This window comes from Manihot esculenta, chromosome 9 (assembly GCF_001659605.2).
Source record: "Manihot esculenta cultivar AM560-2 chromosome 9, M.esculenta_v8, whole genome shotgun sequence".
In the NCBI taxonomy this organism is placed as follows: domain Eukaryota; kingdom Viridiplantae; phylum Streptophyta; class Magnoliopsida; order Malpighiales; family Euphorbiaceae; genus Manihot; species Manihot esculenta.
In genome coordinates, this window is record NC_035169.2 from 2,806,661 (window position 1) to 2,821,279 (window position 14,619).

At 34.1% G+C, this 14,619-nt stretch overlaps 1 protein-coding gene across 1 annotated transcript; it reads left to right on the forward strand.

Moving 5' to 3' along the window:
* Nucleotides 1-6,204, forward strand: LOC110607262 (pentatricopeptide repeat-containing protein At1g62670, mitochondrial). The gene is made up of 4 exons (XM_043959843.1): nt 1-12; nt 104-283; nt 4,616-5,112; nt 5,223-6,204. The coding sequence occupies exons 1-4, from the start codon at nt 1-3 to the stop codon at nt 6,202-6,204; spliced, it is 1,671 nt and encodes a 556-aa protein (XP_043815778.1).
* Nucleotides 6,205-14,619: the final 8,415 nt, after the last annotated feature.

A 14,619-nucleotide genomic window follows, 5' to 3' on the forward strand; every position in this document is an offset into this window, starting at 1 on the left:
ATGCAATTGAAAGTCTGCTTCAAATTTCGTAAAGGGTGTAAAGAAGCAACATCGAGTCACTTTGCTTTGTAGATGATTTGTTTTTGCTTTGTCATGGGGCTAGGAATTTGGTCGGTGGGCTTGGAGAGGCCTTGAAGTTGAGGAGGTTTTAGGATTGCAAGTAAATGAGTCTAAGAGCTGTGTTTATCTTGCAAGAGTGCTAGAGGAGATGAAGCAGCAAATTCTACAATTCCTCAATTTCAGGGAGGGATTTCTTCCTGTTATCTATTTGGGATTACCTCTGGTATCTACTAGTATTAAAAAAGAGCATTGTCAGAAGCTTATGAGTATAATAACTAGTAGAATTGACTCATGGTCTGCTAAATAATTATCCTATGCTGGTAGGGTACATGGTGAGGAATAAGTTGAAAAGCCTCAGTTTTTGGGGATCTCTAAACCTAGTAATGCTAGTTGATCTTGAAAGAATCTGGTGAAAATTAGAGATTGTTTTAGAAAGCATTATGCATATAAGTTGGGAAGAGGGGTTTTTCATTTTGGTATGACCCTTGCATGGGTGGGAAAAGTCTTGTTGAGTGGTCTCTGAGTTGAATATGGGATATTCTGACATCATAGACATGCTAAGGTGAGGGAGGTTTGGAGGGATGGTATGTGGAGGCTTCCTAATCCATTGGATTCCACTATGGAAGGAGCCTGGGAAGAGGTTCGAAAATATTATGTAAGCAATGAATGGGCAGATTCTATTAAATGGAAACTCATAGACTTACACTGTTAATAGTGCTTGGAAAGTCCTAAGAAGGAAGGGTGGAGTGGTTAATTGGTGGAAGGTGGTGTGGGGTAAGCGTATTCCCAGGCACAGTTCTATAACCGGGTTAGCTATCCATAATAGACTTGTTGTCAAATCAAGGCTACTTAGATGGGGAATGGTAAATAATCCGTAGTGTTGCTTTTGATTACTTAATATTAATTGGTGAAAGCGACACTTTTAAAGATTAGTGTGTAAGGTATATATGATTACTTAATATAAATTAGATTAATGATGATCGATCGAAAAAGTGAAACAAGTGAAAAAATCCATATAAAACTTATTTTTTAGCAAAGTGTATCGTTCAAGATCAAGTAGGAATGTTCTTCTGATAGATACTTTACCGTCTCAGCATGGTGCAATAGTTAGGAGTGTAAATGAATCAAACTGTTTGTTTGTGAGTTATTCAAGATTCAGTTCAATAAAAGTTCAATGGGTTTGATCTAATTTATAAACAAGCTAAGTTCGAACTTAATTTTTAGACTCGTTTAGTAAACGAGTTAAGTTTGAACTTTATAGTATTCAGCTCGTAAAAACTCGTGAGTTCGGCTCGTTTTCGAGTTTACAAACAGATTCGCGAATAGACTCGTAAATTATCTTGTTATGTAGACTGAGATTAACATCGTATGAAAAATAAATTAAAACCCTGTATATATTTTCATAAGCCAATCTAAGTTTTTTAAAGTTCAAGTCTACATAGTTTAATTACATTTTTCAAATTTGTAAATATTCGGATCGTTAAAATTTAAGAGTTTATTTTTTACAAGTTTGTGAGTTAATTTTTATATGTACTTTTTTAATTAAAATTAAGTATTTGATTGTCTAGCCTAATTTGATTAAGTGACTAAAAAAATATGTAATTTTATCTAAAATTATAAATTCAGTCTTCACTCCTCTATTTCCTAAAAAATAATTATTAATAAAATAGATAATTGCTAAAAAAGTCCTATACTTTTAATTTTATTATAATTCTACTCTAATTTTTAAATTGTTATCAATTTTACTATAAAATTTACTGGTTTGTCATGCTGATGTGGCATTGGTGTGCCGAGTGACATAACGATTCTGTTAGTTTTTAACGGCACAAGTAACGATAGAGTATAATTGGAGTAATTTTAAAAAGTTAGAATTTAATTAACAAAAAAAAAGTATAGGATGTAATTACAACAAAATCAAAAGTATATGACTTTTTTGTCATTAATTCTTTTTTTTTTGAATCAATTTTGTCATTAATTCTTAAATTTATTAGTTTTAAACTAAAAATCATTATATATGCACATAAATTGAACTGTTCATTAACTATTCGAGACTAAACTCAGTAAAAACTTGATTTGTCTAAGTTAGTTTGCTAAATGGACCAAGTTTAAACTTATTAATAGTCGGCTGGAGTTTGAAATAAGTAAAGATCTGAGTTCCGCTCAATCTCAAAAAAAAATTTTAAAAATTAAGTTTGAACTCTTTAAAATTCGGATCGATTGGTTCATACCCCTAGCAGTAGCTCCTCCTCCATCCAGTCCTTTCTTGTAAGTCTCAGATGAAGAAAGATTAAATGAGGAGATAAAAATCTTTATCCATTACTTGTGAGTTATTTGTTATTTACATTTTTAGATACTATTTAGTTTAACAATTACAATAAAAAAATATTTTTAATTATAAATTTCATTTGTGTTGTATTAGATTATTTATGTTCAAAATAATTTTTGATTTATTGTTTCAATGCACTATATTTGTAGTTGATTGTATTATATTATGCATTTAACATATTGAGTTTTTGATATTTACATTGTTTTAAATTAGTGGTATAAAAATTACAAATAGAAATACAAATTAAAAGTGTATTTATAAAATTAGAAATAGATTTATAAATAAATATTTTATTACATTTACAAACGGATTATATCGTATATAATTTAGCAAGCAATGTCCATGAAATGGACATGTTTAAATTGGAATTAATCTTTTGTATGATTAATGAATTTATAAATGAATAAATTATTTAAATTTTAAATGAATTTTATAAATATATAAACAAATTAAATTATATATAAATTTTATATCAGCCATTTATATTATAAACATATTTATAAATGGGCGGACTATTTATATTATAAATAAATTTATATGCAGATTATTTATTTGTATATAAAATTTTATTTATAAATAAGAGAATATATAATGAAAAATTTTATTTTCCATTTAAAAAATATTACATATGAGATTTACATAAATGGGTTTGCGATCGTAAATTAAATTACAAATGAAAGTGCATAATTTTCAACCAGATTTTTCCATGTGTAAATTAATTTTATTTTTAGTGGCAAGTCTAATAAGAATGTTGAACAAATACTTGGTCTCTTTCTATTCGCAGAAGAGACATTACAGTGGTAAAAGTTAGGATCTTTTTATTAGGATTTGAACAATATAAATAAATATAAAGGCTGGGGGAGAAATAATAGGATTGCAAAAAATATATAAGATCATTTATTATTATGAAAATAAATGAATAATTTTATTTGACGTTTATTCGCTAATAAAAATTAAATAATTCAATATATTTTTAAAATTTTAAGTTATAAAATTCTAATAATGTGATATGAAAATATATACAATAATTTAATATTATACTAAAAAGGAATTAGTTTTATTTAAATTAATTAAATTAATCAATACTTTGAATAAATTTCAACTTATAAAATTATAGTAAAAAAATAAGAATTCTAATATAGGAATAAAACTCCTTCTACATTATTTATAAAGGAATAATATTAATAAATTAAACTAATATTATGTTTTTAATGGAATAAAATAAAATGATATAAAATATTAATGTGATTGATTAATTTTGAAATTCTAATAAATTTTTAAAGTTAGTTTGCAGTAAAATTAATATAATAAACTTAATTTAATTAATTAAATAATAATTTTAATTGATTATAATATATATATATATATACATAAAATTTTTTTGAGACTATTATATTTAATTTAATTGCGTGATTATTAAATTATTAACAATATATAGCGAAAAGTAATGGGAGATAAAAAAATATTCTCAAATTAAACGCTCAAGATATATATTTTTTGTAAGGTATTTTGATTTTAATTTTTTTATTATTTATCTTATTATATAAAATTAAATAATATAAATTTAATTTTAATATGGAAATTAATTTGTTATTAAATAATATATATAGCACTTTAGCAAAAATAAATTATTATTATATAAATTTAATTTGTTATTAAATAATATTTTTATATGAAAATTTAATGAAAAATTACAACGAGTAATGCATTTCCTTTACCAGCAGGCAGAGAGCCTTCCTTTTCCGATTCTCTATTTCCTTTCCTCATTCCCAATCTCCTATCCATCCCTAAAAACAACTGACTAGAGATCGATGATGATGATGATGAAGATGCCTTGGAGGAGGAAGAGCAGGAGCTTCCATCTTCAGCTACAACGGGCAATTGGTACCATTCCTATTGTTATTTACCAATTATTGCCATTCTTCTACTTCCACACTTGAAGATGCACGCTTCTTCACAAATAACTTCAAATCTGCTTCTTTTACCTGCCTTCATGATGCAATTGCTTCCTTTAATCGTGTAATTCATATGCATCCTCTTCCTTCTAGGGCTCAATTTAGTAGATTCTTATCTGCCCTTGTGAAAATGAAACAATATCACACTGTCCTTTCCATGTCCAAAACAATTGAATTGCTAGGAATCTCTCACGATGTTTATTCTCTTAGCATCTTAATTAATTGCTTCTGCCACTTACACCTTGTGGATTTTGGTTTCTCTGTTTTTGGTAAGATGCTCAAATTGGAATTGGAGCCTGACGTTGTGACATTTACTACCTTAATTAATGGGCTTTGTATAGAGAGTAAAATCGACAAAGCAGTGGAATTTTTCGATGATATGGTTGCATGTGGTTATCAACCTGATGTTCGTACCTACAGTGTGATAATAAACGGATTGTGTAAATTTGGGAAAACAAATCTGGCTATTGGGCTACTAAAGGGAATGCCTGATAGAGGTTGTGAGCCAAAAGTTGTGACATACATTGCAATCCTTGACGCCCTTTGCAAGGATGAGCTAGTTGGTGAGGCTTTAGAGCTCTTCTCTCAAATGAGGAATAAGGGCATTTCACCTGATGTCATCACTTACACTGGTTTAATTCACGGTGTTTGCAAATTAGGCCAAAAGAACCAAGCTTTGGCCTTGATGAATGAAATGGTGGAGCAGAACATATCACCTGATGTTTATACCTTCAATGTATTGATTGACGCCCTCTTTGTAAGGATGGAATGGTTTCAGAGGCTCAAAATACATTCAATATAATGATTCAAAGAGGTGTAGAGCCTAATGTAGTCACCTACACTTCCTTAATTGATGGTCTTTGCATTTCAGACCATTTCAGGGAAGCTTTGGCCTTGTTGAAAGAAATGGTGGGGAGGAGCATATCCCCTAATGTTTTTACCTTCAATATATTGATCGACACTCTTTGTAAGAAAGGACTCATTTCAAATGCAGAGAATATAATCAAAATAATGATTCAAAGAGGTGTGGAACCTACCATTGTCACTTATAGTTTATTGATGGATGGATATTGTCTAGGCAGCCAAATTGATAAGGCTAGAAAGCTATTTGATCTGATGGTGACCAATCAAATAGCTGACATTTTTAGCTACAACATTTTGATCAATGGATATTGTAAGTGCAAAATGATAGATGATGCAAAGCAGATTTTTTATGAAATGTCTCATAAAGGTTTAGTTCCTGATGCTGTTACTTATCATACTCTTATAAAGGCTATGTTTCAAGCAGGGAGGCGCCAAACTGCAAAAGAGCTCTTTAAGGATATGTGCTCTCATGGTCAACAGCCAAATATTGTAACCTTCTCAATTATGATTGATGGCTTGTGTAGACAGGGGAATCTCGATGAGGCACTCACCCTATTGAAAGCAATGGAGAAAAGTCAGTTGAAGCCTAATTTTGTGATCTATAGCAGTCTGATCAATGGTATGTGCAAAGTTGGGAAGATTAATGATGCCAAGGAACTTTTTTCTAGTCTTTTTGAAATTGGTTTACAACCTGATGTTTATGTATATAATGCAATTATGAAAGGACTCTGCCAACAAGGATTAATGGATGAAGTGTATAAGGTATTTAAAGACATGGAAAAGGTAGGATGTTTACCAAATAATTGTTGTTATAATATCATCATTCAAGGGTTTCTCAAGCATGAGGATTTACCAAAAGCATCAGAACTAATCAACGAAATGGTTGATAAGGGGTTCTCTGCTGATGCTGCTACCACAGAATTGGTAGTACATTTATCGCGGAATAATAATCTCATTCTGAGGCTTTTAAAGGTGCGCAATGAGGGATCAACAAACTAAAGTTGTTATATCTTGATCATTCAAGTGTATCTTGGAGCGCAACTTGGTAATTACCTTTTTCAAATATAATAGATATGTAATTTAACTAACTTCTTCAAATATCATTTTTAATTTCAATCAGCTGTGATTCTCTTGCACAAAACGAAAATTTCTAACTCTGCAAATTACCTGTGATGGAAACCATGATATGCGTGTGCCTTTCTCTTGAATTCAAACATGGACTAGATCTCTTTGATATAAGATTGTTGATGAATGGAGGTCATGGATTTCTAATCATCAAGTTGCTGCATGGTAAACCCACCATCTCCATTACAATTTTTTTTTTGGTTGCTACTGCAGCCTTTACTCGAGAGCTTAGTCCTAAAATTGAGTTGAGAACTAAAACTAATTGGTTCCATACTACAATGCCTAAGAATCTTTATCTATTTTTATTTTTGTGCTCAATGACCTTTCAAAATGCCATCATTTCTCTTGTAGGTTCTTGCAAGGATATTACTACAACTTCACCTTTCTAACCATACAGGTATAAGCAATTCTTTTTCGCTTAATTATTATAATTTTTAATAATAATGAAACTAATGATTATAAACCAGTGTGCTTTAATTGAGAATTGATTTAACAATTATACTACACTATAAATGCAGAGCGCAGGATATACAGTCCCAGAATACTAGGTAAGAGAATCACTAGACTTCTACAACTGTTGGTTGGATGAAATGTCACTAACGGATATATTTTAGTGTTGGATCACCATTTGAGTTATTTATATGGTGCATTTTGCGATACATTTGTGTGGTGTTATGAATGTGAAACACATTGTTTCTTACTGTTTGAGATGTTAGTTAAGTTAGGCAAGAAAAGTTGTTTCGGTTGTTTTTACCACTTTCTAAACCTTGTAATATACTTTTTCTTTTTGCTTGATGCATCTTTCTTGAAGTTTTTGTGATTCTGCATTCATGGGAAATGGTTTGTTAGAGAAGGTGGGTTTGACAGGGTACATATTGAGAGGTAGGAAATCGATTGCAAAATGATTCAGAACCCAAGAATCTATATCAGTTGTTGTTTACTTTACAAAATTGAATAAACTATGGGATAAACTTGGTGCTTTAAAGCATCATCTAACTATTACACATTAGATCTTTCTTGTAGTGCAGTAGTGTCAATACAAAGAAACTTCATTGATTAAATGGAATACTCTTGTTGCATTTCTTCCCTTAGATCTTTCTTCTCTCCTTTTAATCATATCAGATTGGTGTGGGGAATGAGATGAAAATAAAATCTTGGAATGATAGACGATCGGTTGGTAATGTTACTCTCAAATTCTCCTTTAGCAGACTATTAAATTTAGCAGCTAACTTATACTACTTAATTAGTAGTGGGCAACATACTAAAAAGAAAAACTATAATTCTTGCTAAGAATCAGATTCAAATAAAAAACAAATACTATAGTTCTTACTAAGAATTAGAACCAAACCAAATTTTTAATACTTTATTGTTTAAAACCACATTTGAAATTAAATTTCGGTATAATTTTGATATGGTTGTAAGCAATTTCATTACTGTCTAAATTTGTTTTTAATTTTTTTTTTACTTTAATTTTAGTTTCATTTTGATTTAAATTTTAATTTTTACGAATAAAATCATAATAGCTTTTTATGTATATTTTAAAATAGTAAATAATTAATATTAAAATAATAATAAAAATAATAACAGTAGTAATATAATATATATATATATACATATCTCGATAAGAATGTTTTATTATTTTATGTAGTTATTAATTATATAATTTTAATTAAAAATATATGTAATTGATATATAAATATATATTATATTACTAATACGTAATTTACTCATATAATTAAAAAATTACAAAATAATTAATACGTTTATGATTGATATAAAAAAATACAAACAAATGGATATATATATATATATATATACTATAATAATTTTTAAATTAAATAGTAATTTTATTAAATAATAGATATTAGCAAATATAATAAAATTTTGAATATTTCAATTACAATAAAAAAAATCAACTAAAATGATATATTTTCTTAATTTTAATTTATTATAATTTTTTTGGATAACTTTGATTAAATATATTCATATAATAATGTGATATTAATATAATAGGAGCTCAAATTTAATTGCCTATTTGCAATAATAATAATAATAATAATAATAATAATAATAATAATAATAATAATAATAATAATAAATTAATAAAGAGATGAAAAAATATCGGTAAAATATTATTTAGTTTGTCAAAGCGTTAAATTTGGTTGAAGAGAAAGGGACATTTACATTTTTAAAGGGCAAACTCAAAGCGGGAATATAATGATTTATATGGCTTTAAAGAAATAAATCCTACCAGAGGTTCTTATACCCCACTTCTGATTAGATTGATGGGAGAATGAGAGATAGCTGAGTTTCGAGAGGTGATTTGTTCAAAAATCACAAAGGCGACTTGTTACAAGATTTTGGAGTCGCTTTTATCAAAATGTCAGTTTTAGAGCTATTCGTACGAAACTAAATATAAAAGGAAGTTTCTTATTAGCAATCTGATATATTTTTCTATGCTATAAAATCTTAGTATCATGTAAAACATCGTTTTAATGGTTCAAGCGAGATAGTGGGTAACATGCTAAAAGGAAAAGCTATAGTTCTTATACTTTTATCAACAAATTTTACTAACAAATTTTATCAATGTATGTTAATAATTTTAATGAATTTATTAACGAATTTAAAAATTTTTTCGATAATTTTTAATATAAAAAATTGTGTAAAAATTCATTAGATCCATTAATAAATCACTAACAATTTTAATCTGTTAGTAAATTTAGGGGTGTAAATAAAACAAACCGTTTGTGAGTTATTTTATATTCGACTTGACTTCTAAACGAATTAAACTCGAACTTAATTTTTAGGTTTATTTAGTAAACGAAGCAAACTTAAACTTCATAATATTCGTCTCGTTAAGACTGCTGAGCTCGACTCGCATATGAATTAATGAGTAACCTCGTAAATAGTCTTGTTAAACAGGTTGAGATTAATATCATAAGAAAAATAAATTTAAATCTTACATATACTTTTAAGAGCCAAATCTGATGATCTGAGATCCAGAAAATATGGTTTTACAATGGGTTCTGTAAAACTGGAAAAAGTTTAGACCTAGATGAGAGTATTTCCCCTTTTATATGTTTCCTTTTGTCCGCTAGTGACGTGTAACAGAACGTGTGTCATTGGGTCACCTGTCCCTGCTACGTTGATACGGACGTACGAGGGAATCATATCTCTGTTCCATGCGTAACGGCCCCTGATTCTCCCCGGGCGAGCATGCGGATGGTCCCACAAGGCGAATGGGCTGGATTCCTTTCTGAGTCCGAGCTGGGCCGGAAGATAAGGTTAAGACTAGACTCAGAAGGAATCTGTTCATTGGGCCGGAAGAGCTGGACCGGCCTGCGAAAAACTTGATTGGAACCCAGTCATTGAGCTGAGAGGGCTGGACCTGGTTCTTGGAGGGGGCTTAGAAGCCTTTAGACTATGAGCTGTCCTAATGGGCCCGGCCTTAGACTGGGGCGAAGAAAACCAGCGGTCATCAATTGCCCCTTTACCTTCTCGTTAGTTATTGTCTCGACTGACGAGGGGGTAAATCCCAAGAATCATTATGACCGCGCCTGTTTATGTACTGCTTCCATCATAACGCTCTTTCATCCTTTTGTCATTTTGACTTTCAAATCCCCTCTGTCCTTTTTCTATTTCTAGCTTTCCTCTGTTCTTTGTGCACATTGCTATCTCCACTTTCCCGCTTTTATTTTCAAGGTACGTTTTTCCTTCCTTTTTCATGAATATCTTTTAAGGACCCTGACACAGTTGGCCTAGAGTTTAGCATCATCCCATCCAGCATAAAAACCCTCATTCTTTGAGTATAAATTGATATTATCCCTATTGCCACCTTCAGGACCCTTACCGGAATGAAGGATCTTTCTTTCCGATCCACATGCCTTCTGGTATAATCTGTCTTCAGACAGGTGTGAGCTTGGTCTTTTCTGTTAAACAGAAAGAGTATGCTTTATCTTTTTTAACCTTTTTCTTCCACGGGGTTTTCTAGTGTTTCGAGGTTGCTTCTCAAACGCTGACCCCTAATTTCATTCTTCTTCATGTCTTCTTCCGAATCTGTCTAGCTGAGCGTAGGTGTTATATCCACAGGGTGTCTGTTCGATACCTTTTCTTTGCTAGTCAAGGCGAGCCAGAAATTTTATTACTTTGTATGTCCCAAAGGTCTGTTTTAATCTTACCTTTGTGATTTTTATTGAGAGTCGTTCTGACTTGCCCCGGTTTTGAGTTTTTTTGCAGCTTCTAAGATGAAGACGGGTCAGATTAAGCCCCCTAAAATTCTTATGCTGCCCAGAGGGATCTTGAACGTTGCCCTGGACGCCCTCCTAGTAGGACGATCGGCGGGGGGGTTTACCCAACAAGTGACCAAAGTCATATCGTTCAGGTTATCTAGCCGGCCTCCTCTTCCTACTCCTGCCCAAGCTCCGGAGCCGAGCTTTCGAGGTGCCGAATCTTCAAGGCTGCCAAGTATCGACAGGTCGGTCTCAGTCGCTCTAGCTGTTCGAGCTCTCAAGTCTCTTCGGACTTCAAAACCGAGCGAGGACTCCGGGTTGACGGGAGCGAAGCCTGCCCCGCCTTTTGGCGACGCTTCTGGAGAGAGGCTTGAGGCCTCCACAGCTGAGATGGGGACCCTTGCAAGCAGGGCTAAGGTCGCCTTTGTGAGGAATGCCCATGGAGTCCTTTCCGAGGTCGGCCCAACTGCCGAGGGTAGGGAACTCAGCTTTGTAGATGATGGGAGCATAGCGGAGGAGGTCGAGGGTAAGTGTCCCCTCCCTACCAAAGTGCTTGTCCTGGTTCACGCTCCAAAGAAGTCTTGGGCTTCTAGAAGACCGGCTCCTGCCTTTCTTCCTCTCGGGAAGGAGGAGAAGGTTCCCGCGGTGCCCCTGACGTCTCTTCCTGATTTAAACTCGTGGAATGACATTGTTTTTGAGATTTATTGCGGAATACAAGATGCAGTTCACACAGGTAACATGAAGCGGCTCATGACGAGCTCGTGTCAGGATTTTGATATAGGGCGCTTGTGCTATGAGGAACAGAGATTTGCTGTACTCAATCGAGCTTCTGCCGATGCTTTCAAACATGTGTTTCGTGATATTCAAAGTTTAGCTTACAAGTATGCAAGAGGGGACAATGCATTAATGACTATGTTTAAATCAGGAAGCAAGGGTAATCTGCTAAAATTAGTCCAACATAGTATGTGTGTAGGTTTGCAACATTCACTTGTTCCATTGCTCTTCAGAATGCCTCGTCAATTTTCCCATGGAATGTTTTGTTCATTCAGTAACCAGTCGGCAAGGCTGATCTTCCTGGGACTTTAACTTGAAGACTTATGTTTTCATGCGTGATATACACACAGCATATGATGGAACAGTGAGAGATGCTTATGGGTATCAACTTGTTCAGTTCTTCTATAATAACGAGACAAAGTTCATCTAGAGTATAAGAGGCGTCTACGAGAGTGTAGGGAGTCTGCCGAGCTGAAAGTGGGGGATTCAGCAGACTCGTGAAGCTCTTCTTCCGAACTGTAAGGATTCTCCTGAATTGAAAGCTAAGAGAATAGTGTGGGTGATAGTGATGTAAATGTAGATGAAAATGCGCCTAGGCATGTAAGTCCTTTGAGGACAGTTTTTCTTTCAGTAGAGTGAGTGATTAGACTGTATGTAACAGCCCGAAAACCGGCCTGGAATTCGGACCGCTACCGGCGCTAGGATCCAGTTCGGCTTAAGGCCGCCGGGACCCGTAGCAAGCCAAAAGACATGCTAAACCTGCTGAACCCATGGAATAATCCCAAACATGGTCAAAACGTACATGCATAAAACTGACTGTAAAACTTTTATTTCTTTTCTTGACTTAACTGTACTCACTCAAGGAGTGGATACCTGCTGTGGTATCGTACAGTAAACTGTAAACATGCTCATAAAACATACATCCTTAAAACAAAACCATGCACTTTGGGATAATCCATACTCTATACTCTAGGTCAAGCACATTACTATCATCCATAAGACAACTCATCATATGCATAACTTTTATACTTTACAATAGATTTACATGTCCACTACTAATCTCTATTACAATCACAACCTAACTATGCTATTACATTAACAATACCTTCATCTACCCATGACATCTCCTGGAAACTTCTAACCTGCAAAACTGTGAGGGGGAGAGGGGTGAGCTACTAGAGCCCAGTGAGTAGGAACATAAAACAGTTCATAAATCATATGCTCTCATGAAATGCAACACATCACAAGTATTGCACAACACATGCCTCCCCGCTAAGGATATACCTCCTGTGGTATAGTGCTAGCAATGATCTCCTGTGATCTCTTTCCTTAGCGGGCCTTTTAGAGGGATCGTGCTTATCCTTTTCCCTCAGGGAGGACATGACCCCAAAAATACCCTCTGTCAATACAGTGCTCCCCAAAGAAGCATACTCAAGGCTTTCCGATATGTACTCGCCCATCTGACCTGACGCATTGACAGGCACCGAAGTGAGGCTAATGGGGTCGCCTGGGTCCACCCAATCTCTGATGTCATGATCACATAATCAACAAACTATGCAATGCGTCATCTTCGTGCTCTCTAGTGCAAACATCCTATCAATATCATGATGCATGAAGTATGCTGAAACATTTATTTAAAAATGTAAGGTTAGTCCCACTCACCTGTGGCTGCTGCTCAAAAGACTCTGACTCTGGCTCTGCTCAGAACCTCGGGTCCAAATCTACACAAATGGACACGAGTAAGGATCTAAACTAGCTCATTAACATTCCTAAGAACTCTCCATAAACCCCCTAAAACATCCTAAAAATATCACATAAAGCATGCAAAGAAAGGCTGGACAGGGCACCTTCGGCGGCAGGTTCGGCGGCCGAAAGGCAGGTCCAGAGACGAAACTCGCCTACTTTCGGCGGCCGAACTTCATACCTTCGGCGGCCGAAAGTCCTTTCGGGGCAAGGTTCGGGGGCAAGCTTAGGCAGCCGAAACTGCCTATTTAGCAGGTTCGGCGGCCGAATCATCCTTCGGCAGCCGAACCTGATTTCTGCCCTCGGGCAGAAACTAGGTCACTTGCACCAAAACCCTCCCAAAATCCTTCCTAACATGCAACACACACAACCAAACTTGCATATATGCCAATATATGCACCAAGGGGTCCAAATCTAACCTATAACCCCAACAAAACACACTCATATCATCAAATAGCACATAATCATCACAAAACCCTCAAAAACATAAACTTGCCAACTTTGCATAAAACCTCCAAGAATCCTTCAAAAACCATGAAAAGTTGTTAGGAATCTTCATAAACCTCATGTAAACAAAAGGATTGAAGTTCCTAACGTGAAGAACTTGGAGAAAAACTCTCCAAAACATCAAGTTTAGAAAAATTCAACCTTTTGCTTAAAACCATCAAAAACTAGCTTAAAACTCATCAAAAACTTGAAAAATTTGAAAAACAAGCATGAAAATCACATGGAGAGGGGGAGAGGCGTACCTGGAGTGGCTGAGGGTCGAGAAACTTCTAATTTTTCCCGACCTTCGGCCCCCTTAAATAGAAGCTGTCCAGACCACCTTCGGCAGCCGAACGAGCCCCCTAAACCATGCAATGTTCGGCGGCCGAAAGTCTAGTTTCGGCGGCCGAACCTGCAATTTTCCTCCATGCATTTTCTTGCCAAAACTCAAGTCCTTTAACCATTTAAATCATTTTAAAATACTATAAAATCTTTGAAAACATTTTAGAAAACACTCTATACCCTTCCAGAGAAAACCGGCACCTGAGATTCCGTCGGACCACCGAAATTCCAGGCCCTATTCTGGCCGGGTATTACATTCTTCCCCCCTTTAAGAACATTCGTCCTCGAATGTTCCTTAAAAGGAAAAGAATAAAACAGGCAAACAAGCCTAAACTCTCTTCTAACAGAGATACAGGTGTACTACCACCAAGAATCTCTGATTCTAACTCACTGACTAAAGTGTCCAGATCCATTCTGCTGCTAATCTTAGGTGAGATCCTTTATGATCACCACCTCTGGCTCATGATAGCCTATACTTAGATCTGACACAACTCTCTGAACTCCAATTATTCTCATACTCTTATCATTCTCTCTTCTCTATCTCTCTTTCTAACATTACTCCAACTATTTCTCAAACTCACCATGTTTCCTTTGCGCTACTCTGATCTTATCCTTAATACCTTAACTTCATTTTATGATTCCATTCTTTTGATTCTAAGCCATTCTATTACATTATTACATTATTCCTACAATTCTCTTTCTCTTTATACCTCAA

Coding starts and splice junctions, on each gene's coding strand:
- LOC110607262 (XM_043959843.1), top strand. Junction 284..4,615: donor TCTATTTGGGATTACCTCTG/GTATCTACTAGT, acceptor GTTTTTGGTAAG/ATGCTCAAATTGGAATTGGA. Junction 5,113..5,222: donor CTCTTTGTAAGGATGGAATG/GTTTCAGAGGCT, acceptor AGACCATTTCAG/GGAAGCTTTGGCCTTGTTGA.